The 26976-nt window shown below is 34.2% G+C and overlaps 1 protein-coding gene across 10 annotated transcripts in view; it reads right to left on the reverse strand.

Moving 5' to 3' along the window:
* Positions 1-26976, reverse strand: part of NBEA (neurobeachin) — a 686692-nt gene that overhangs the window by 229248 nt on the left and 430468 nt on the right. For all 10 annotated transcript variants that reach the window (XM_073894686.1, XM_073894682.1, XM_073894681.1 and 7 more), the window contains one exon: positions 5151-5275. In XM_073894686.1, coding sequence (XP_073750787.1) covers positions 5151-5275 — 125 coding nt within the window. The remainder of the gene's footprint in view (positions 1-5150; positions 5276-26976) is intronic.

The following is a 26976-nucleotide window of genomic DNA, read 5'->3' on the forward strand; positions in this document are numbered from 1 at the left end:
AAAAGAACAAAGGACGAAGACAATGTTATGATATTAAAATATGACAGTGGCACCAAAAAGAGTGAAAGATGGTCCCCTGCATTTCTTTTTCTCCCTCTCTTTTCAAAGAGTTTACATCATTCACTTTTCAGTGAATTATTTTAACTATAATCAGATCATCTAGTTCCTTCCAGGTATGGAGAGTCAATTAATAATATACCAATTAAAATGGAGTATTCAATGAACAGTAAGATGTTTGCTAGTGTTTCTACAAAAGACAAACAATAGGCTATTTAGTAAAAAAACCAAATCATATTTCTCAAATATGATAATAATTATAAACTCTTAAAACGAAGTCAGATAATTAGCTTTTTTCTCAACAATTTTTATAGATGCATTAGAATTTTTTATTCTCAGCGCTTTCCTTATTTCTGCAAGTAGCACATTACAGTAGCCATGCATATACCATCAAAACTAATTTAATTCCAGATTCATTACAGAGCTGCTTTTTATTCATCAAGGTCATGTCTTGATGGCTTCACAAGCTTAGATAAATCAGGTGTTAAGCAGACACATCTCTGAGGAACCTAAGGATGTTCTCATTTGCAGTTCTCAGCATATCTTATTATTTATTGCCAAAGAAATGACTGATTAACTTTGTCATCTTTGCTCCATGTTTTTTTTTCTTCCAGCTGAAGCAGCCTGCCCTCTTCTGCAATGCCTGATCAGACCTATTTAAGATGATGTCTTTGATCACAGACATGGGGGAGCTTGCGATCTTAGGCTTTGATGAAACATTGTTCCACTATAATTTTATGCAAGGGAAACAGAGTCCTAAATGATAATTGACAGTCAACAAAGACAACCAAACTTATTAAGATTTTGCACGATCCTTTGACAGCATCATCTTTAAGCACCAGAAATATACTACGAGTTGACCAGTCGAGGTTTTATTTAAACATATAAATATACAAAACCTCCCTTTTCAATCATTTCCTCATTAGCTAATTTGCCCTGAAGAAGAAAATCCTGCAAGTCAGAAGATGTATTTATGAGTTTTAAAACATTTTCCTTATATTCTTCCTTATGGTCTGTAAAATTCCTAGTCATCAATTAAATTTGCACTTATATGAAATTTTACTATTAGAAAACACCTAAATAACATACTTAATACATACAAAATTAGAACATTAAACATCAGGAAAAAAAATCACATGCCTCTAGGTTTTTATTAATCACATTCCAACACCAAGGCTGAAAGTATATCAAATCACACCAAATCTTTTGCACATGACAACCTCATAAATTATTCAACTCATTAGCATTACTAAGAAGCATGAAAAACTCCATCAGTATTAAGGATGTTTTCTAACAGAAAAAGGTCAACTAAAAGTTTTTATAATGAAATCGGAGGGAAAGCTTTCCAAAGTCAGTATGAAACAAAATTATTGTCCTTTTTGTCTTCTTGAAAATATATCCGATTTGATTATTTGCTCAAATAAAAGAAAGCCCTGTTAAGATATTTACTTTGTGGCTCCACATAAATTGTCTGAAAAGAATGTCCAAATTATGGCTAAATATTTTTGCCCATCCCATGAAAGTTTAACTACAATTTAATCGAAATGTTTGAATTTAGGAAAAAATCAAGTGATTCTAAAAATTTTAAATAAAATATTAAGTCTGCTAGTTCAGTTTCAGTTCTATTACATGAGTCCAGGCTCAGAGTCTTGAAACTGAGTATACCAGGAATGAACAGAGAGACCTGACCAGTATTCAAATCCAGGGACTGCTCTGATGGCCATGTAAGTATTCCCTATTGAAGTAATTGAAGGTTATTTCCTCAGCTTGTACAACCTGTTTAAAATTCTGAAAACTCTGATCACTGATTCAAACACTCTAGCCATACTGAAAGTTCCACTCATAAAATATCCTTCCATTCCTAAAAGAATTTTGTTGCCACAATGTAGAGGAATACAAAAATTTTTTTGACCAGAGATTATAGCAGAGTTTCTGTGCATTTAATGCTTAACTTTCAAGATAGAATGCATAGGGAAATTGAAATAGTATAATTATTTAACATAGAAGAAGGAACACATTGAATTTCAATTTGTCCTAGAAGCCCTCTCAAAATGTGAAGGTTTATACAAAAAATATACTTTTTCTATGTCTACACAAACCCAATCATTCAATCATTTGGGTATTAGTCTACCCACTGCTAGACTCTAAGATACTTAAACACATTTAAATGTGCAAAGGCAGGCAGAGTGGCCAGATGATGGGCTGAAGTTTTGACTTTTATATGAATGTTTTAGCAATATGTGAATACAAAAGCTTTATTTAAAATATACAAAATGTGTTTTCAATTAAGGTTTTCAACAATTATTTTTATTGGATAAAGTGCTTTGAAATAATTACTGATATTTATTTCCTATTTCTTCTGAAGAAATACTTTATATATGGGTTAGGAGGCATATTAAGAGTTTGGAGGATGATTCAATATCACGTTTTTCTCTTAGCAGTTTGTAATTCCTTCTTCTATTTCTTTTTTTTTTTTTAAGATTTATTTACTTATTTGAGAGAGAGAGAGATGGAAGGAGGGAGGGGCAAAGGCAGAGAGAATCTCAAGCAGACTCCCCGCTGAGAATGGAGCCCCATGTGGGGCTTGATCTCATAACCCCCGAGATCATAACCTGAGCTGAAATCAAGTGTTGGACACTTAACTGACTAAGCCACTCAGGTGCCCCACCTCCTTCTATTTCTATGAACAGATCACACCAGGGAGTACTTTCCCACTCACTCTTGACAATCCTCCATAGTTTACTCCCTACCTACTGTTTGCATGGTTCCAAAAGTCCACTGATGGGAACTGTGATGAAGGTTGAAGGAGTATGCTCTTAAATTGTTTTTGGAGGTAGAATTGTTTTAGTTCTCCTTTGTCTTCCATCACATGACCTTAATCCTGACAATGATGTGATAATAACTCTGGCATGGGTACCATATAGCTTTCCTGAATATTTTATGGCATACACGTGGTCTTTGTTCTAGATATGAATAAAATAAAAACATACCCCTGTTTCCTTCTATCAAAGACCCCAACTCAAGAGAGATAGTAAGTTGTGAATACTGATGATGATTCAGTATTTAAAATTCATAAACTGCTACATATTTTAAAATACTCTTATACCACACACAGAGGATATTTAGGATCACTTACATCTTCCATCTATTTCAAAATTAGACTACTATTTTCAGTTTAGGTTCATTAACAATAGTTACTATGTTACTATAACCTATCAGACGTCTTAAAAGATTTTAAGGTAAAAGATTTTAAAATTTGTTTCTGATAGGCTTTAACAATGCTTTAATAATAGAGATATTTTATAAATTAAACAAAGTTTCCACTTTTATAGAGAACCAAAAAAGTTTTTTTCTAAGAGAATCTTTAAAAGCAACCTATAGAATGCTGAATGTAGTAAAATGTGGATCCTATATAATTAAACCCTTGGCAACTCATTATTACCAATAGTATCAATTTAGCCTAACTCTGTTACAAATTGTCTCTAGATGTTTCTATTTTCAAATGGGATGAATTCAAATAGGATGAGTTGGTAAAAAAGTCTAAATTATTGGGTATACGAAATGAAGTTTAAAAAATTTTAAGTTTGTATTACAAAGCATGCCACTTGAAGTAGGTATTTCTAAAAATCTCTTCTACAGAGCATAAAGATAATACCTCATTTTAAGCATAATTATAATACCTCAGGTTAAGTTTAAATCCTTAGGGGCTAAAAATCCCTTTGGTGATCTCTCTTGTTGATTAAAGAAATCCCCTATAGTACTGGTCAACTATAAGTTTTCTTTCTAGTATAATCTTTCTGTTAGTTACTTTTACCATATAAAGTTATGTTGTAACTTTTATCTTAGGCATAATAGCTTCATATGAAATAATGGTGTATTTATTTAACTATGTTTGACTCTTACTAAGTTATATCAATTCACAGACTATTTGCACAACAAATTTTAACAGCTTTGCACATCTTCTTTTTATCAGGATTAAGTATTTTCTGTTTAATCCATCAAGAACATGAATAGTTATGAATGTTATAAACTATGGTAAATTTTAAAACAGATGGCTCACTTATCACACTCAAGTAAATGAAAATTAACCTAATAATAACAAAAGTAATTGTAAGAATAAAAGTGGCTAATAACAAAAATGTATAAACAGTATTCATTAATGGTATTTTCTGAGTGTATAGAGTTTGTAAAATTTTGAGATGGTAAATCACACTTAAACTTGTTAGAGCACTTAAAAATGGGACAAAATAGTCCTATTTATACTTCTTGGTAGACAGCAAGTATTAATTTAATAAAAATAGTAGTATTTTTTATTAAATTACAAAAATATTTTGATGTTTTCTATTTGTTATACAGTTTTTAAAAGACAAATTAGGGTTAGTTCTACTGTAGTGTGATAGTTGATGATATCTTTAATGTGAGATGGTCTTTTTTAAACTTTATTTGCAACCCAATGGAGGACTGGGAACTTAAATGGACATATTGTAGCAGGATTTATTTTAATTTTATTTTTTTAGACTGAAAAGAATAGACTAGTAATAAAATAGAGAATGTCATGTAATGAGATTATTAATAAGGCATTTGTTTCAGTTCAATACACAATTATGTGCATATATATATAAAGACAAACAGCACACGTATGTGCATATATATTTCATGTATTATGTATATTCACACAGTATACACGAGTGTGTGTACACATATACAAATTACACATAAAAATATTTAAGTCTGGGTGTGCAATTATAATCGTATATATTTTTTATACCTGTGTCTTGGTCACCAAAGTTCAAAAGACACTGAAAAAGAAACTCACTTTACTCTTGTTTTAGGCAGTATGAGATGGATGTTGGGTAACAACCAGTTATACAGAGTCTTTTACTCTATTAGGAATCTGAAAGGTCTAACATACACCATGGGCAAAGAACTAGGTTGATGAAGTGTCACCTACGTGATACTGAAGGATGAAGCAGAACACAGTATTTCTGACTTACAACATGGAGAATTTTAAGTGTTAGTGAAAAAAATGAATTACCAACCACAGAGTTATGGCCTATCTGGAGTATTTTTGTGTAAGAGGCGCTGGTACTGACCATACTCTACTGCAGCTTTGAGGAGGGCTTCAGCGTGAGTGGAGCCAAATGCATTACGAACAAACCGTCTCCTTCGGCGAAGATCATCTTCCCAGTAATCCAAACGCCAGAAATCATGCAGTTGGCTAGGAATGAGGAAATAAACAGTCATCACTATTAATAACAATGTAAAATGGGAAATATATTTTTTTTACACCACATTAAAGCTTTATTTCCTTGGTCTCAAAGGAAAATTAAGATGATTTTGGAGATCTTTATCTTTTACAATTATGTTTACATACATGTTTCCTGTACAAATGACCAAAACTTAAAATAGTAACATCCTCATATTTTAAGCCCAGTAATACTCAGTTCTGCTTTCTCTACAATGTTCTTCTTTCTACTGAAAACATTAATCATGGAGAGTTTAGTAACAAATGCAGCATCAAATTACAAGTATTAATGGCACAGTTTTCATTCTTTTACACTGTTTTTAACAAGGCTTGTAAATCATAGGATAGACCTCACTACAAATAGTTTGCAATTTAATGACCACGGTTTCTTAGTAGACTGAATTAAGAACCATAAAATATTGCCCAGTTGGATTTGGTGGAACAATGATTAAAATAATGTGCTGAAATATTCATTGAAATAATTCCCTGCTGCCCAAAGCAACCTGAGAAAAGTGCAATTTTATCCATTATTAATAATACTGAATTAGAGCTGCAAAAAATTCCAGTATGTGGTAATTATCTTGGTAAATTATTATTCTAACACTAAGAGAGTCCTTGGATGATTTTACCGCTTTCAGCTAATATAAACCATTAACAATCACGGCCTTCATGGAGTAACATTGTCTAAACTATGCTGCGCTCTAAACTGGTATTAAAATCCATGAGATATTTCAGAATCTACTGAAATCTGTTCATTGTATATCAATGGAATGTTTCATGATATAATTTTTGTTTTCAATTTAATTTCAATAAACGTTGGTGATAAATGCCACCGTTTGAGACGTCTGTTTTTCTCTATCTACAGTATTTGGAGTAACATATTCAAGAGATAATATTCTAATTTTTCTGAGCAGCACTATTCATAAAAACACATAAAATGCTTTCATAGAAGATTTGATTTCATTTTTATTTTGCTATTTTATTGTAAAAGAATAGCACATTTGATTAAAGCAGGAACTGTGTATGTTTTGCTCATCATTATATTTCTAGTGCAATGACAGAACATGCTATTTTTTACACAATGTTTTAAATAAATATTCAATGAATTAATTATACCAATTTGGTACTTTGGAGATATATAGACATGTATAGTCATTGAGAACAATAATTTACTTTCGAAAAACATTTTGGATTTTATGACTATACAATTTTGTTTTCCATCACTTAATTGTAAAAGAATATAACAAGGTAAGATATATATGAGAGCATTAAAATTATAAGCATTTGAAGTATATTTGAATATACTTATTTTTCTACACATCATAATTATTATAACTTTATTTTTCTGTCAAAATAAGATTACCTAAGAATAATGGTTGTAAGTGTTGTCACTAATTTAAAATAGGACAATTTCTGGGGCACCTGGGTATCTCGGTTAAGTGTCCGACTCTTGATTTCAGCTCAGCTCATGATCTCAGGGTTGTGCGATCAAGCCCTGCCTTCGGCTTCATGCTGGGCATGGAGCCTGCTTAAGATTCTCTCTCTCCCTCTCCCTCCGCCTCTTCCCCCAAGCCCTCATTCATGTTCTCTCTCTTTCTAAAAATAAATAAATAAATAAATAAAATGAAATAAAATAGGACAACTTCTCTCCTTACAAATACAAATTAATCCTAGTGGTTTAAGGAAGACCCTGCTAAAATCTCGTTACAAAGGTTTTCCTTAACAGTATGTTAAAATTAAGTTTTGAATTCACCAGGAGAGACAGATCTAATGTTATCTAAAATTTCTAACTATATGCATACTTTTCTATATTCCTCCTATTAAGTATGGCTGAGAAAATCTGGACGCTATATGTAAGACAAACATAACAAGACTCTGAGAGGCAGAAAGCAGAAGGCAGACTGGCTAACAACCCCAGGGCCTAAGAAACAACATAATGGCATTCCCAGAGTTATCTTTTTGCCTCATATATCCTAGACTTTGAAGCAAAGAGGCTAGCAACCCAGATAGACTAATGGGTGTAGAAAAAAAAAATCCCCCAACAAAAGCCCAGTTTCTCTAGCCAAAGAACCAAGAAAGGTGCAGCCCAGCAAGACAGAAAACTTGTGGACAACTATTGTACTCCAGCCATCACCACAGAGAAACTGTGGACCCACCTACTCACACCAGAAAGTATGAATGGGAAGCCTACATCAGATCCTAATCAAGGTGTAATGCTGTACCCTAACATCCTCACCAGGGTGGTATCAGAGAAGGTCAAATAGGGAAACAGTACTTTCATCTTGTTGACTGGTAACAAGGTATCCCACCCTCGTGAAGTCAGTGGAGACCATGTGGAGGGCCTGGAATCCACCCCCTCCCCTACTCCAGCTAGACAGTAATGAGGTATCCTTCTCCCTACCCACTGTGGTGCTATCAGGGGAGGCCTAGTAGAGAGTTAGGACTTTCACCATTGATCAACACCAATGAGGCCACCCCCACTGGTGGACACCACACAAGAGCTGGAACTCCCACTCTGGCCAAGCAGTAATTACTCTCTGGATGTCAGCAGAGTCCAAGTGGGAAACTAGATTTCTACCTCCACATGGCGGTAAAAATGCAGTGCTTTCCTGTTTCTCCTATGGAGCAATGTCAGAGAAAGTCAACTAAAATAGAAGGTTTAAATAAGATACAAAGATCTCAGAGAAGAATAAGAAAATATCCTGCTTCAATCCAAAGTTACCTGTCATACCAAGAACCTGGAAGATCTCAAACAGAATGTAAACAGTCATCCGTAGATGCTAACAACTGAGATGACAGGATGTTCTGGCAAGGATTCTAAACCATGTGTGATTTTAAAAATGCTTCACTAAGCACTTATGAACACGTTTGGGGCAAATAAAAAAATAGCAAGCCACAGGAAAGAAAGAAAAAGTCTCCCTCAGCAAAAAATTAGAAGATGTAAAAAAGTACCAAGTAAGTATTTTAGAACTGACAAATATAATAACCAAAAAAAAAAAAAAAAAAAAAAAGCTCAGTGGATGGGCTCAACAGCAGAATTGAAGGTACAGAAGAAAAAATTAGTTAAATGGCAGATACAGCAATAAATATTGCCCAATCTGCATAACAGAGAAAACGGACTGAAAAAAATGAACAAAGCCTCAGGGATCTATGGATTATAACATCTAACATTTGGGTCACTGGAGTTCTGCAAGGAGAGAGGAAAGAGCGCAGGGATGAAATATGCCCTAAAAAATAATGGCTGAATACTTCCCAAATCTGGCCCCAAAGCATAATGTATAGATTTAAAGAAGCTGACTAAACTCCATACATAATAAACCTGAAGAAATTTATGCCAAGACACATCATGATTAAACATCTGAAAACAAAGAATAAAGAAAAAATCTACAAAACAGCCAGAGAAAAATGACACCTCATCTACAGATATCAAACACTTAGAATGACAGCATATTTTACATCAAAAGCTATGGTGGCCAGAAGAAATGGTCAGGTATTTTTATGTGCTGAAAAAAAGAACTGTCAACTCAGTTTCCTGCAACCAGTGAAAATACCCTTCAGGAATAAAAAATAAAGATTTTCAGATGAAGAAAAATAAAATATTTGTTGCCATCGGGGCTAGTCTAAAAAATGGCTATAGGCAGTCTTATAAACACAAAGGAAGCAATAAAAGGAACACTGGAACACCAGGAAGGAAAAAAGAACATGATAAGCAAAATATGAGCAAATATATAGGTTTTCCTTTTCTTCTTGAGTGTCTTAAATTATGTTTTACCATTGAAGCAAAAATTATAACACTGCCTGTTGTGGTTCTATGTGTAGAGGTAATATTTAAGACAGATATACTATAAATGGGGGAGGGTAAAGGGATGTAAAGGAAGTAAAGATTCTATACTTCATTTGGACTGGTAAAATGACACCACCAGTAGACTGTGATAAAATACATATACAACCACTAAAAAGGCAACCACTAAAAAAAGCTGTATAAAGAGATATACTCAAAAACACTATGGATAAATCAAAATGGAATTCCAAAAAATGTTCAAGTAATCCACAGGAAGGCAGGAAAAACAGAGCAATAAGAAACAAGGATAACAAACAAAAAACAAATAATGTTTTAAAAAGAATGCTGTCTATAAGAAACCAACTTCAAATATAATAATAGAGGCAGGTGGAAAATAAAAGAATAAAAAAGATCTATCATTCAAACATTAATCAAAGGAAAGCAGGAATGGCTATATTAATATCAGATAATCACATACTACAGAAAAAATAAAATTACTAGAGACAAAGAAGGACCTTATGTAATGGCAGACAGGCCAATCTACCAATGAGACACCAATTCCAGTGTGTTTGTGCCAAACAACAGAGTTGCAAAACAAGTCAAGCAAAAACTGGTAAACTGAAAGAGACAAAGACAAACACAGTTATAGTGTCTGTATATACATTCTTTTTGGCAATTGATAGAACACTTAGAAGATCAGCAAAGATATAGAAGAACACAATACCACCACCAACCAACATATTTAGAACACTCCAACTAACAATGGCAGCATACAAATTGTTTTCAGTCTCTATGGAACTTATATATTACCAAGATAGACCATATGCTGGGCCACAACACACATCTAACAAATTTAGAAGAACTGAAATGATACAGAGTACTCTCCTACAAAAATGGAATAAAGACAGAACTCAATAACAGAAAGGCAATAGAAAAAAAATTTTCTAAACTCTTGGAAACTAAAGCAACACACTACTAAATAACCCATGAGTCAAAAAAGAATTTTCAAGGGAAAACAAAAAATACAATGACTTGACTAAAAATTACAATAAAAATATCAAAGTTTCTAGGAGCTAAAACAGTAACGATAGGAAAATTTATAGTACAAATACACACATTAGAAAAGATGAAATATTTCAAATCAATAATCTAACCTCTCACTTTGAGAACATAGAAAAATAAGAGCAAAGCAAGCAGAGGAAGGAAATAATAAAGATAAAAGTAGGAATTGGGTGCCTGGGTGGCTCAGTCGGGTAAGCGTCTGCCTTTAGCTCAGCTCATGATCCCAGGGTCCTGGGATGGAGTCCTGCATTGGGCTCCCTGATCAAAGGGGCGTCTGCTTCTCCCTCTACCCCTCTCCTCTGCTCTCATGATCTCCCTCTCTCTCTCTTTTGGGTAAATAAATAAAATCTTAAAAGATAAAAATAGGACTCAATGAAATTCAAAACAGAAAAACAATAGAGAAAAGTCAATACAACAAAGAGCTGATTCTTAAAAAATACCAATAAAACTGATAAAGGAAAAAGAGAGAAGACACAGTTATCAATACCTGCAATGAAACAATGTATACAATTACAGACCCTGAAGACATCAAAAGCATAATAAGTAAATACTATGAAATACTCCATACACATAAATTTCACAGCTTAAACAAAATGGGCCAATTCCTCAAAGAGTACAAACTACCACAGCTCACTCAATATGAAATAGATAATATGAATAGACCAGCAACTATTAAGAAAATTTAATACATTTAAAACTGCCCTCAAAGAATCTCCAGGGCCAGGTGGTTTTACTGGAAAATTCTATCAAATATTTAAAGAAAACTGACCCTAATTATACACGATTTCACCTAGAAAAAAGAGAAGGAAACATTTCTCAATTAATTTTATAGTTAGTGTAACACCAAAGTAAAAACCAAACAACAGTACAAAGAAAGAAAACTACAGACCAATATTTCTTATGAATATAGACTAAAAACCCTTAATAAAATATTAGTAAATAGAATTAGTCAATGTATAATAAAAATTATACATGATGACAAGTGAAGTTTATTCCAGGGAAGCAAGTTTGGTTCAGTATCTGAAAATTAATTAATATAATCCACCACATTAACAGCTAAAGAAGAAAAATCATATGATCACATTAGTCAATATGGGAAAGAATTTGACACAATTCAACATGCATCCATGAAAAGAAATTTTCAGAAAAACAGGAATAAAGGAAAATTTCCTCAACTAGATAAAGCATCTACAAAAACCCTATAGCTAAATTATACTTAAAGGTGAAGGACTGAAGGATTTTCTCCCAAAACTGTGAAAAATACAAAATATCTGCTCTCACAGCTCTTATTCAACATACTACAGGAATTTTTAGCCAATGCAATAAAGCAAAAAAGAAGAAAGGGAATACAGAATAGGAAAGGGAGAAATAAAACTGTCCGTATTTGCAGATGACATTATTGTTTATGTAGAGAATCACATAAAATCTATCAAAAACCCCTGAAACTAATGACTAAGATTAACAAGTTTACAGGATAAACTCACAAATACCAATTTTGTTTTTATATGCTAGCAATGAATACATGAACAGTGAAAGAAAAATACAATTTAAATTTAGAAAAAAAGAGAGAAATCCTTAGTTATAAATCTAAAAAAAAACATGTATAGGACTTGTGTAATGAAAACTACATAATAATGATGAAAAATAGAAGAATATCTTTTAAAAAATGGAAAGCCATACCATGTTCATGGATTGCAAAATTCAACATAGTAAAAATATCAATTCTCCTCAAATTGATATACAGGTTTAACAGAATACCTATCAAAATTCCAGCAAGATTTTTGGTAGATATGAACAAGATTATTCTAAAACTTACATAATAGAAGGTTAAAGTGGGAGGAATCAGTCTACTTGATTTCAAGACATTAAATAGTTTAAGACTGTGTGATACTGGCCAAAGGACAGACATAGATTAATGAAACAGAGAAATCAAGAAATAAACCCACACAAGTATGACCAACTTATTTTGACAAAGGTTGAAAACCAATTCAATGGAGGAAAGATATCTTTTCAATGAACTGAACTGGAGCAATTGAACATCCATAGGCAAAAAGAAAAAAAACAACACCCTCCCCAAAAAAATTAAAAAAAAAGAGACAAAAACCCCTGACCTAAATCTCATACCTTTAAAAAAATTAACTCAAAATGGTTCAGAAACATAAATAATTGTAAAACTATAAAAATTTGGGGGAAGTAAAGGAGAAAAATCTTTGGTACAGGGCTAGGTAAAGAGTTTGTAGACCTGACACCAAAAGCACAAGCCTGGAAAGGAAAAAATTGATAAAGTAGACTAAATAGAAATTAAAAACATTTGCTCTACAAAAGAACATATTAAGAAGATGAAAAGAGGAGGTGAAACTATTTGTAAACCACCTATGTGACAAAGAACTAAAATCTAGAATATATGAAAAATTCTCAAAACCCAACAGTAAAAAGAGCAAAGTATACAGATAGAACATGGGTGTAAGACATGAAGAGACATTTCACTGAAGAAGATATACAGATGGCAAATACACACATGAAAAGATGTTCAGTAACATTATCCATTAGGAATAGGCAAATTAAAACCACATGAGATATTACTGTACACCTATCACAATTGCTAAAATAAAACAAAGTGACATCACAAAATGCTGGTAAAAATACAGAGAAGCTGGATCACTCATTTATTTGCTGGAAAGAATGTAAAATAGAATAGTTATGGTGGAAAACAGTTTTCTTAAAAAATTAAACATGCAATTATCATTTGACCCAGTAATTGTACTCGTGGACACTTATCCTAGAAAAATGAAAACTTATGGTCACAGTAAAACATGTACACAAATGTGTATAGCAGCTTTATTTGTAATACCCCCAAACTGGAAACAACCCAAATGTCCTTCAATAGGTAAATGGTTAAACAAATGTGGTACATCCATACCATGGAATATTACTCAGCAGGAAAGTAAGACAAACTATTGATACATACAACAACCTAGATGAATCTTCACAGAATTATGCTGATTGAAAAAACCCATCGCAAAAGTCACATACAGTATGATTCCATTTATGTAACATTCTTGAAATGACAAAAGTGTAGAAATGAAGAACCGACTAGAGTCTCCCGGGGTTTTAGGAAAAGAGAGTCAGGAATGGGGTGAGTGTTGACAATAAAAGAGCAACATGAGGGATCCTTGTGAAAATGGAAATATTCTGTATCTCGACTGTATCAATATCCTGGTTGTAATATTGTACTGTAGTTCTACAGGATGCTACCATTGGCAGAAACTAGGTAAAATGGACATGGGATCTGTCTTATTTCATTTTTTTAAAAATTATATTCAGTTAGCCAGCATTAGTTTTTGATGTAGTGTTCAATGATTCATTAGTTGTGTATAACACCCAGTGCTCATCACCACAGGTGCCCTCCTTAATACCCATCACCCAGTTACCTCATCCTCCCACCCCCCCTCCCTTCTGTAACCCTCAGTTTGGTTCCTGGAGTCCAGAGTCTCTCATGGTTTGTCTTCCTCTCTGATTTCTTCCCATTCAGTTTCCCTTCCCTTCCTCTGTGGTCCTCTGCACTATTCCTTATGTTTCACATATGAGTGAAACCACCCTAAAATTTGTATGGAACCAGAAAAGCCCCTGAATCACCAGGCAATGTATTATTTCTTAAATTGTATGTGAATCTACAATTATCTCAAAATAAAGTTCAGTTTTGAACATGTCCTCACCCTACTGAGATTTCAACATATATGTAAAATTGCCTATACTCACACAGATGATGAAGTTATACAAATTAATTGTTTTAATTTCCAAATTCAGCATCCTATACCTCCTTTATATTTATTTACTTTTCATGATGAAAACGCACTTTTCCTCCACTATCTCTGTTCCCCAAAGAACTCTGGATAAAGAAGGATCTTGGATCCTTATTCCTAGGGTTAATTTCTATCTCAGTTGGAAAAGTCCTCCTGTACCAATGCTCAGGCAAAAGCTATGTTTCTGGGCAGCTGTGGTAGAGAATACTGCGTATGGGTCAAGCAAGGTCGGGGATGGTGTCGGGAGTGAATAATATGGAATGCACCACTTTTCTCTGTGTTTGTTGTAGGGGAAAAGGACACATAGGAGAACTGGTGTTCAGTTTTGACAGCCAGTTATTTCCTTCTCTCCTGGAGAGACATAAGCACCTAACAGCCATTAACCAAAGTTCAAAGAATAAATGACAGAGTAAATGCTGCATCTCACTGGAAGTCCTTCTTCCCTCTAATATCATAAACTTGTTTAAATTGTGATTTGGCAGAATTGGATTCTGTCATATCTATTTTTTTTTGAATCACTATTGTTAATGTTGAAATCCAATATCCTGTTCATTTCAAGTGCATTTTCTGTGTTTTGTTCTATTTTAAAATATGTTTCTCCTTGACTGTTTTAGAGTTAAAAAAAAGTCCTTATGTTAATTAACAAGTAATATACTAATTGATTTACATAAAAATTTAAGTATAAGTAACAATGAAAAATATTTACCTGTAACTTTTATATCTAAAATCCATGCTCTTATTTTGTTGAAGGGGGAAGCTGGGAAAATTGGGATATTTGCTCTCTGATTTATTCTTCTGGTATTTTTCCCATTACTTATGTAGAAATTATTTTAGATTACTGAGAGTCAGTCTTGGATCATTTTAGGGTTTTTAATATTTGAACAGACATCAACTCTTCTAAGGAATTATCTGTTCCTTTTAAACCATGCTTATTTCACTCTTTTTAGTTTAAAGATAGCGTGGGCACTGAGCATTGATGAAATACCAGCAGGTATTGAGAGTTGTGCTTTCTTTGGATGATCGTATAAAATTACTGTTAGTGCCTGACAACAGGCCAATCCCGTCGGTAACCTTTACCTGGACTGTGACGGCAATGGTGTCTCTGAACCTGCAGTGTGCCAGTAGCACCTTCCTTGTCCTCCTTGCAAATCCCCCAGTGTGTGGCAGGAAGAAGCTTTCTAGTTTCTTCACCACTCTGTTACTTTTTTCCCTTCCCTTCTTCAACCCTAGTAGAAAAGGGGCCTTTCCCCCCTCACTTTCTTTCCTTCTTAAAATGTAATCACTTATTGCGAGATGATCGATACTAGAAAAAATTGACTGGTTTGTTCTATAGATGTTCCCCTCTGATGAGTCTGAAAACCCTAACACAAGCGAAGTCCCTAAAAATGTGCAAATTATACTGATCCAAGAAAACTCAACAAGAGGCCAGACCAAGCATCTCTGTGGCCCTGGCCTTGTGTAATCTGAAAGAAGCCATGTTCCTGGAAGGCGCAGGAGAGCGCAGATGTTATAAAAGAGGACAGAGACCAGGAACAGCGGAACTAGAAGCTCATAAGAGGTTGATTACACAGGCAAAGTGTGTACTTTGTAGGAAAAGTAAAGCACTACTTAGCACCTACAGTGGCCTTCTAGGTCAACAAAGAAAGAAAGCCTCTTCCCTGCCACGATGGAACCTGATGGAGGAGTTAAATGAGTTTTGTAGACTATGCCTCCGCCCATTCTGGGTTTTGGTCTTTCCGACATTTATCTCATAGTTTTGTGTTTGTTCCTTTGCACTTGTGTTCCTCTTCACTTTCTTTTTTCCTTAATATGTGTTTTTCACTCACACTGGCTTCTTTTTTGTTGGCATTTTCTCTATTGTATTTTCACTATTATGTTTTCAAAACCTCTTATAAATACTAGAATTTTTTTGTTTGTTGAAATTCTGGTCATGAGACTTGTACCTATTTTCTTGAAATTTTTTGAAAACTACTTTCCTATATTACTCATATCTAGTATTTCTTTTATTAAAAAGAAATATGTGGTAATTTACTCATCACTAATCCACACTTTTATGTGTCCACAAAGCTCTTGAAATGGTATGCAAAATTTTGTGGGATATGTATATACGTATTTTGGGAAAAGAGATCCATGGTTTCAATAAAATTTTTCTCAAAACAGTTTCTGATCTAAAAATGTTTAGAAATACTGTTAGAGTACATAAATCATTCTCTCCTTGTGTCCCCATTTTTTCTGATGGATAATACTGTTTACCAGCAAGTCGAGGTTAGAGGTGCTTCTGTTGGCAGAATGATATGACTACAATAGGCTTATATTCTTTTTTTATTACTATTATGTTAATCACCATACATTACATCATTAATTTTTGATGTAGTGTTCCATGATTCATTGTTTGCGTATAACACCCAGTGCTCCACGCAGAAGGTGCCCTCCCTAATACCCATCACCAGGCTAACCCATCCGCCCAGCCCCCTCCTCTCTAGAACCCTCAGTTTGTTTTTCAGAGTCCATTGTCTCTCATGGTTCGTCTCCCCCTCCGATTCCCCCCCCTTCATTTTCCCCTTCCTGCTATCTTCTTCTTCTTTAACATATAATGTATTATTTGTTTCAGAGGTACAGATCTGTGATTCAACAGTCTTGCACAATTCACAGCGCTCACCATAGCACATACCCTCCCCAGTGTCTATCACCCAGCCACCCCATCCCCCCCACCCCCCACCACTCCAGCAACCCTCAGTTTGTTTCCTGAGATTAAGAATTCCTCATATCAGTGAGGTCATATGATACATGTCTTTCTCCAACTGACTTATTTCGCTCAGCATAACACTCTCTACAATAGGCTTATATTCTAACACCAACATATTTGGCATCTGTGTCAGGTTACCAATTTAAGAAATCATCACTCTGTTTTCTTTACAAACTCCTACTCACTTCTTTCCTTCTTTAATGTTTTCATTCAAAAAATATTTACTGAGCATTTATCCCATGTTAGGCAATGTTCTTCATGCTAAAGATATTTTCTAGTATTTACTTATTCTCACTTATATTTTCTTCACTATTCCCACTGAAATTCATCAATATACAAGTCTGTAGACTCTTTAAATCGTTCCTCTATCACTCTTCCCATTTAAAATTTCAGTGTAATGAAACTGGACTACTTTACTATACCATACACAAAAAATAAACTCAAAATGGATTAAAGTCCTCAGTGTGAGATCTAAAACCATAAAAATCCTAGAAGAAAACATAGACAGTAAGCTTTTTGACATCGTCCTAGCAACATTTTTTTTTTAAGATATGTCTCCTTTGGCAAGGGAAACAAAAGCAAAAATAAACTACTAGGATTACACCAACATAAAAAGCTTTTGCATAGCAAAGGGATCCATTGACAAAATGAAAAGGCGACCTACTGAATGGAAAAAGATATTTGCAAATGATATCCAATGAGGGGTATACTGACCAAAATATATAAGAACTTAAGACAACTCAACACCAAAACCCACAAATAACCTAATTAAAAAATGGGCAGAGGAACTGAATAGACATTTTTCCAAAGAAGACATACAGATGGCCAACATACATGTAAAGATGTTCAACATCACTAACCATCAGGGAAATGCAAACTACAGTGAGATATCACCTTACACCTGTCAGTATGGTCAGCATTGAAAGATAAGAAACAACAAGTGCTGGTGAGAATGTGGAGGAAAAGGAACCCTCGTGTACTGTTGGTGGGAATGCAAACTGGTGCAGCCACTGTGGAAGAGTATGGAGGGGCCTCAAAAATTAAAAAGAGAAATACTATATGATCCAGTAATTCCACTGCTGGGTATTTGCCCAAAGAAAATGAAAACAGTAATTCAAAAAGATATATGCACTCCTACGTTTATTGCAGCATTATTTACATTAACCAAGATAAGGAAGCAACCCGTGTCCATTGATAGATGAATGGATAAAGAAGATGTAGTGTGTGTGTGTGTGTATGTGTGTGTGTGTGTGTGTGTGTGCGCACGCACATCCAAATGTTACTCAGCCATAAAAAGAATGAGATTTTGCCATTTGTGATAACAATAATGGACCCAGAGGGTATTATGTTAAGTGAAGTAAATCAAACAGAGAAAGACAAATGCCATATGATTTTACTTTATGTGGAATCTAAAAAACAAATGAATAAGCAAGCAAATAAAAAAGCAAAGATAGACCCATAAATACAGAGAATAAATGATGGTTGCCAGAGAGGAGGGCGTTGGGGCAAGATGGGTGAAGGGGAGTGAGAGATACAGGCTTCCAGTTATGAAATGAGTAAGTCATGGGGATAATAGGTAGGGCCTAGGGAATATGGTCAATAGTATTGTAGTTGTTTTATGGGGACAGATGGTAGCTACACTTGTGGTGAGCACAGCATAATGTACAGACTTTCTGAATCTCTATGTTGTACACTTAAAATGAATGGAACATGTATATCAACTATACTTCCGTAAAAATTAAAAATAAAAAAATAAAATTTCAGTGTAAGTACATATACTGTGCCATATTATTCTATAACCTGCGAACCACTCCAGAAAACAAAACAAAACAAAACAAAGAAACTATTCCAATAAGTTTTTCAGAATAACTCCAGAAATGACTGTTAGTAATAATTTGTAAGCATGATCAAAAATTGTACTCTGTGATACACCTCTTTGGGTCAGTATATTTTGCATGCTCTGAGAGTTTCATGTAATACCCTAAGTTAGGTGCCCAGACACTTCTTTCCATGAACAAGGGCTAACCTGGATTTCCTGCACTTGGGGAGCAGCAAAGTGAACACATACAGGAGATCCTGTGTGAGCATCACCAAAGTTGTATAGGAAGTCATGCTGCACTCAAGTTCTGCTTGGACTTGCCAGTTTATAGCGGTTAAAATGTCATGTCTGATACCTCTGTCAACTCGGAGGGTGAATGTGATATTGTATGTATTTCCATTTATTTATTTATTTTAGCCCTTGTAACTTTGTTTTTACCTTTCAAGACTGAATTATAGAAACTCTGAGTATCACATGTATATGTTGTTCATGAGTGTGGTTTTACATGGACAGTGCATAATTGCTAGAAAAGAGTGGGTCAACAGCCAGTAATGAATGCAGAGAAGATCGCCAGTTAGGTTGTATTATGATAATGAATGTTACTATGAATGTAATCGCATTCATTAAATTAAATTTGGTGTTATTTTAGCATAAACAGAGTTCAGGAAATTTCTTCAGTTCAGAAAAATTCATAATTTTTCTCCACGAAATTTTTGATAAATATATTTTAGACTCATGAGAATACACTACATTTCCTTAAAAGGGATCCCTCCCGTCCTCCCAGGAATGGATACCTTTAGAAGCTAGGGAGAAAAATGAATTTACCTGGAAAAGCATGACTGTATTGTTAATTGGTTACTTGGTAACAAAAATTATCCAATGGAACTGAGAAAAGAGTGAAAGGAACAAAGGAATATTTTGCTAAACACACACATAAAATACCACGAGAACCTGAATTTCTACTCGGCTAAAGAACTGGTGGTAATCACTGAGGTCAGGACTTCTTTAATCCCACCAAGATCGAAGAAAAACACTAACTGGCAGACTAATAATTAAAAATTGTTATCTTCTCTTCCTCTGGACACACTGGAGATTGTACTTCTCCATTCATTTTGAAATAAACCATGTCTACGTGACTTCTCTTAGTCAATAAAATGTGAGCAAAAATGAGTCACTTCCGAAGAAAGTTTAAGAGCCAATGAACAACCTGTCATGTTCCATTCCCTCCACCGTAGTGATCAAGAAAATATGCAGTGATACGGCATTTCCATCATTTTGCATCCTGAATGTGTCAGTGACAGAGTTTCCCTGCAGACCCATGTTGGGCACGGAGTGTAAGTGAGAAATAAACTTCTCTTGTGATGAACTGAAGGTCATGTGTATGTCACTGTAGTATAATCAAACCCAATTGAGTAAATTCCTAGAATAACAATACTTTTTCAAGATCTAATATTTACTGAGAGCTTACTGTGTTCCAGACATTCTTCTAAGCACTGTATATGGACAGCTCTTCACTCTTGATATATTCCCATCGAGACAAATACTGTTATTAACCCATTTTACAAATGAAGAAGTGGAGGCACAGAGGTTAAAATATGTGCCCACTATTAAGCAACCAGTAGGTGGCAGACTAAGGACCTGGTCCCAGGATGGCTGACTTCCTAACCCCTGCTACCCTGCCTCAAACTGTAAAGAAAGCAACCAAGGAAATGGACTACCTTGATATTACACTGAAAGCACCAGCACAGCTGTTCCCTCCTTCTTTATAAGCAGAACTAATTGTTGTGAAATGAAAAATAATAACCATAAAATACACAGAATGCTGCGTGCTTATTGTGTATGTGTATCATAGAGTCAGCAAATATTTATTGGACACCCACCATAAGCCAGGCCATAGGCTAAGTACTAGGTGTGCAGAGATGAATAAACTAACATGATTCCTGCCTTTGTGCAGCTTTCAGTCTATTTCATACTGCAAATAAGCAAATACATTTACGGTTAATTTTTCTAAACGTTAAGAAGGAAAGAGATGAGATATATTAATAAAAACAAGGGAACCAGTATGCTAATGAAAGATAATTACAAAATATGTTGGCCAAAAGAAGTCTGTATTTATTGGCACCCTTAGTTCTCCTCCATAAGAAAAATCATTTGCCTTTTATTTAACATGGCTTATGTGCTGTTCAGTCAATTCCTAGTGATATATATTGCCTTAATGTTGCAAGTGCACATGCCTATGTGTGCACATACTCTTATCCAAATGATATGTCTGCACATACACATTTGACATATATCTCAAGCCATTTTTACTGTTCTCTTTTTACTATGTGTTACTGAGCAATTCTTCCAAACTCTTCTTTCTCTGACATGCTTCCATCCACTCTAACCTGAGGTTGCATATTATAGCTGGTCATTTAAATTACAAATTAATTGGTGACGCTCCTGAAAAATGTATCCTTCCTGTCTTTGAAAAGTGCACTCTCACATTCTGACACTGTAAAGTCAAAGCTCAGAAAGCCAAATCCTAGTCTTCAGCCCATTCTTTTTCAGCCAGACTAGTCTGCTCCCTCACCATGTGATTACTGAGCCTGGAAGGAAAGACAGGATTTTTTTTTTTTGATGATTTTTTATTGTTATGTTAATCACCATACATTACATCATTAGTTTTTGATGTAGTGTTCCATGATTCATTGTTTGTGCATAACACCCAGTGCTCTATGCAGAATGTGCCCTCTTTAATACCCATCACCAGGCTAACCCATCCCCCCACCCCCCTCCCCTCTAGAACCCTCAGTTTGTTTTTCAGAGTCCATCGTCTCTAATGGTTCGGGAAAGACAGGATTTCTTAACAAGGATGCCAAATACACCACTGGGGATGCATTCCAACATTTTGGCTATATCATTTGTTCCCATGCACATCGGTGGGGAGTAGTTACTATGAATGATGGAGTCTTGAGAAACTGAAACATTTTGGATTCACGAAGGAGGGAGATAGTGATTGATGAATGTATGTGAATTAAGCAAGGTTCCCAATTAACTAAAATGAAACTTCAGATGAAAAAATAATGAATATTACTGGTGTGTGTTAGATTGCACAAGCTATACTTAACAACGAGAACAATTTTTGTTACCAATCAAATCAAATAGCTAAGACATGAAAAACAAAGTAGGTAGTAGAGAAAACTTTTTGCCTGAAATTTGTTTCCAGTATGGGTTTCTTATTTTTACCTGAGTTACGATCAAACCTTTTGGCTTATGTTGCCGCTCTCTCTAGATGACCCCATTTGTAGCTTTTGCTACCTTCCGACTTCCTTTTTCCCTGTATTGTTCACTGAAGTGACAACCTATTGCAGCACTTCTCATTACATTTGATCCTAATTTACTTTTTTATCAGAAGGAAAAAAAGTAGTATCATTTGGTTAACATATGATACTATCATCTTAGTCACATAACTTGAAAAGTAAAGTTTTTCAGCATAAACTACATTATATAAAAAAAACTCTTAACTTACTCACAATGAGCTTTGAAAAGCCATATTAATGTTACCTGGTAATTTTAAAGGAGGGTATGTTATACTGCAAGTTTGAAGGTAGATGCATGCCTATTTGATAAAGGGCTGAGCAAATCATTCAGGCAAAAAATCTTCATTCTGTCCTCAAAATAATTAATCATATCACAGGGCTTATATTACTGTTTTTTAAATGTTGCAGAAAGAAAAGTCTCCTGATAGAGTACTAGACGTTGTATTTGATTTTTTAATTTTTTTCCTTTCTTTGCTTCAGGGAAAGCAATTTTCTGAGACAAAAAAAAATTTAGATGATTACTTTTGCCTTGTGGGTGCACCATTACTCCTTATGAGCCCGGTTTTCTGGTATCATAAGGAATAAAGTGGTTTTATAGACTTTAAGGGATAGTTTTCAGTGTGAAAATGACAGGTGAGGAGAATAAGCCCATCAGCATCTGGTCAGGTTCTGTATGTTGTCCTAAGACGAAAGAGCAGCTATTTTAAGCGTGCTGTCAAGGAAACTGGGCTCAATTCTCACGAAATATTTATTTACAATGTTTGTAAATTTTAAGTCTCAACTAAAAGAAGATAAACAAAATTAGGGGTCAAGTATCCACACAGAGGAGTAGAGTTGGTTCCCTAGTTTCCCTTTATCTACAGCTAAAAAAGAAGAACCACCCCACTAGGGCACTACGGTCTCGTTTCTTAAGGAGGTCACTAGGTGTGACCCTCCATAAAAGATTTGGTCGGAGTGAATGGCAAAGTTTTAATGGTGGAACAGTTTAAGGCACAACTTGATATACCTTTATACTTTATTAATGCTTGTGAGGAAAAAAAAGTGGCTCCAATATTATGAGCAATTAAGCAAGGAGGCAGGGCTGGAGAATAGAGCAGAGAAGTCATCTCCAAAAAAAGGAAGAAGAAAAAAAGAATTTCATTCAATGGGCTCTCCATTACCCACTTGATGAGCAAATGTTTAATTGCATTTTCATTCTTTATTTCTGCACTTTGAACCAAGTATTCTTCTGACTCAGCCTTTTTTGGGGAGGAAGGGAGCAATAACATTCCAACCTTTTTAGAGCTTATAAACAAGCCTTTCTTTTCTCTCTTCTAGCAGAGTGAAGACTCTCAATTTAAAGCAATCTTAAGGCACAAATAATGACCTTAATCTTAACTGAGAAAACTGTAAAATTACTTGTGAAACATCTAATTCTGTACAGCAATTATCTCACTTGAAGAAAATAGATATTCTTTGATCCTAATAATTACTGCTATGGTGAATAGGCTTAAGTATTTTTAGAAATTATAATTAAAAATTCTTCCCCATAAGACTTCAGAAATCGATCACTATAAGAAATCACATAGAAAAGGATTTACTTAACTTTGAGGGATATCCTCATACTAAATTGTATAATTTTCAATTATCTTTAAAATTGTATCTATTACTGCTAAATAAATGTTTCCTAAGTCCTATAAAATATTTTATATAAAAGGGGCCCCCTTGGTTATATGACAGTTACAAGTCGGGTATTATTTAAAATTATTTAGGTTTATGATTTTCACTATTGCACTCTCTAAACCTCAGTTCCTTCATTTATAAAGTGGGGATAAATAAAACTTACTTCATAGAATTGTCATAAGGAATGCATGTGAAGCATTCGACTCAGTGCATGGTACATATAAGCAAGAGTCAGCAAAAGGAGGAAGAATAGTTAGAAAGAGATTCAAATCCCAGCCCTGTCATTTGTTAGATGAATGACAACTTGTCTGAGGATTATTTTTCTTACCTATTAATAACTATTACAGTTATTAATGTTTTTGCCCACTGCTTGCTAAAAGTCTACCAATAAATAGTAATTATATTACTTGGTATACAAAAGGGCATTTAGTTTTGCATTTCTATTAAACTAAAACAGTAAGTTTCCAGAAATTCAGATATGTTTTTTAAGGTCTAACATTTTTTAATGCAACATTTAGTTGAGGTGACAGATATACAGAAGTAAATGCTTTTATCCTGTTCTGCAGGGTCACAGAGTGACCCTCTTTCCAATTTCATCACACCTATCACATTATTTAGAATCTCTACTCTCTTCAGACTGTCCTCCAAACTTTTGCTATTCCGCTCATTAAAATGTTCATGCTTATCCAATTAGCAATTAATTGTGTATTATTCTTTGTGCTATGTTTCTATGTTTATTTTGTATCACATGTCATTATTCTCTCTGAAATATTCTTGCTTGTAACTTTGGCAATTAAGCATTCTATTGTACTTTGGTGAATCTCAACTTTTCATTTAATACCTCATGCACTTACACCTTGACTCTCTTAGACTATAAACAAGAGATCATGACATCTGTCTTATGCAGCTCCACAGTGCTTTAGAAGAGTGTTTTGCAAATAACAGGTATGCAGTAATATTTGTTAATTTGTTCTCTCATGGCGTTTTCTAGTGATAAAAATTAGATTTAACTCTCAAAACCAAATTTTGACAGAGACAAATCTTAAAAGGCAGAGCAAAGCTACTAATTCTTAAACATGTGTAAGAATTTTAACAAAGCCATATATGGTCTATTTGGCTTTCCCATTCAATACACACTAAGTGGAATGGGAGTAGTTATTAAGCTACTAATAACGGCACTAAAAATATCACTTTCTTAGTACCTTATCATCACTTTGTAGGAGGAAATGATTTGCCAGTAACATATTTAACCCAAACAGGAAAACAGAACATAGTAAATTAAGAACATGGTGACAAAATAGTCTGCCTCTGTGAAGTTTGCTTTAGGCTATACAATTATTTCAGTAATCAAATGCAAGCTGGTGCATTTATATTTGATTCTTTCTGGTATTTATGAGGTCACCAAAGAAAAATGTTAACATCCAAAAAAAGTTATCTAACACATTTATTTTAAAGCTAATTGAAAAAGTATGTTTATTAGTTTTACAATTAATTCCTATTTCCAAAAGCTCTCAACTTCATTGATATTTTTAATTTTGTCCATTCAGAAAACAACCAAATCCTATACCCCTCTCCCTTTAATTTTTTCCCTATAAATATTGATCCTTAAAAATAATTTTATCTCCCTGATTTTTGTCACAATAACAGTCTTATAATAATAGACAAAACAGAAAAGCACCCCACTAGCTGAGTACTCATACAGCAAACTTTTCATTACATTTTTACCTAACTCCCATTAATGTAGATAATATTTTGAAGAGCTGTGTTCACAAGAGAGGAATACTTTTTAAGTTATTTTTAAACTGGTATTTAAATATAACATTTAACTTTGAATTCACTTTTAGTGTTCAGGTATGAAATGTTTTTCTAAAGGGTAGCATAACTTGTGTACTTACATAACTTAAGTACATTAAAATATTCACCTCAATAACCTATTATTACAATTATATTCAAATTAAATTTTTAATTAAAATGGAAAAATTGAAATTTTTTCTTACTTTTGGAATAGTTTTAAACTATTTTCCTACTTTAGATAAGTTTCTTTCTTTTTTTATTTTTAGATTTTATTTTAAGTAATCTCTACACCCAATGTGGGGCTTGAATTCACAACCCTGAGATCAAGAGTTGCACACTCCACTGAGGAGTCAGGTGCCCCAAATTTAGATAACTTCCTTGCATGACATTTTACTTTTATTTTGACTCAATTTTCAAAATTTAAGTAGTTCATGTAAATTCAGTAATTTGGATATGTTAAAAAATAAGATTTGCTATACACATATCCACATCCTATAATTACAGGTGGATAGTTGCTACTCAGTATTACTCAATTTTATATTTCTTCATTTACATAAGAGCAGCTAATATACTGAAAACATGACATAAAAATTTGACTAGAAAACTCAGCACATAGTTCACAATTCACCAATCCGTATCAATTGATTGACCTTCAACGGAAGTATTTTTGAATATAAATGAGGAAAAAATGTTGTACAGTTTAGCTGTAATACATGGCCTCTATCTTCCCTAAAGGTAATTATTTAAAGATGGCAATAACTTTGCAAAATACCAAGAAACTTTCCTCTTACAACTGTCTCAAGATAGAGATAGAGACCATTAACAAATGTTTTACAATACTGTTCCATATAGAAAGACTCAATTAACTGAGATGTTTGTGGGCTCTGGTGATGAGTTTTCTGCAGACGTGGAAGTCTGCATTAAACAAAACTGTTTAATTTTCTTTAACTCGAGATCCCAACTCAACATCCCAAACTCATTTGACCATATAATACTTGACTCAAGTAACACTCACTGATAGCCCTTGGATCATACTTTGGAATGTTGTTAGTGATATGGTGATTCCTCATTTAAACACATTATGTACTATGAGCCAGTGGTTGGTGGCTATGTTAGCTGATTCATGCCACCTCCCCCTTGGCTCATGAAGGCAGAGACCTTTTCTGTTTTGATCATTGCTAATATGGCCAGTGCTTAGAAATGGTGCTTGTTACAGTGCCTGTTCTGAGGGACTACCATGCTCTAGTAACTGTGTTTGGGAACAAAGGAAGAAAGATTAGTGTGGAGTATTTTCTACTTAAGAAGCTTATAGTCTTGTGAGAGGAGGACAAAGATAGAAACAATTACAATATAATGTGGAAATTGATGTTTGAATAAAGCATTTGGAGGGCATATGTGAAGGACTTATGAACTCCACTGGAGAGATCAAGGAGAGATGATGCTAGAAATAAACCTTTAAATGATAAAGAGGGATTACCAGCTGGACAAGGAAAGGAGATATACTGACCCCTTAATACAGCCACACTGAAAAAGAATAATCCTAAAGTTTCCGACTCTAACAACAATGGTTTTGTCATGATTTTCTCCTCTTTTCCTATATTGGAGTGTTCCATAAATGAGTGAATAGATAAATGAATTTTGGTTTCATTTGATTGCCTCAATCATCCCATAGTTTGAGTCTCATTCAAACATGCCCAGGGAACCT

The sequence above is a fragment of the Callorhinus ursinus genome, unplaced genomic scaffold (assembly GCF_003265705.2).
Source record: "Callorhinus ursinus isolate GAN/ISIS: 27379988/994484 unplaced genomic scaffold, GSC_fseal_2.0 scaffold7, whole genome shotgun sequence".
In the NCBI taxonomy this organism is placed as follows: domain Eukaryota; kingdom Metazoa; phylum Chordata; class Mammalia; order Carnivora; family Otariidae; genus Callorhinus; species Callorhinus ursinus.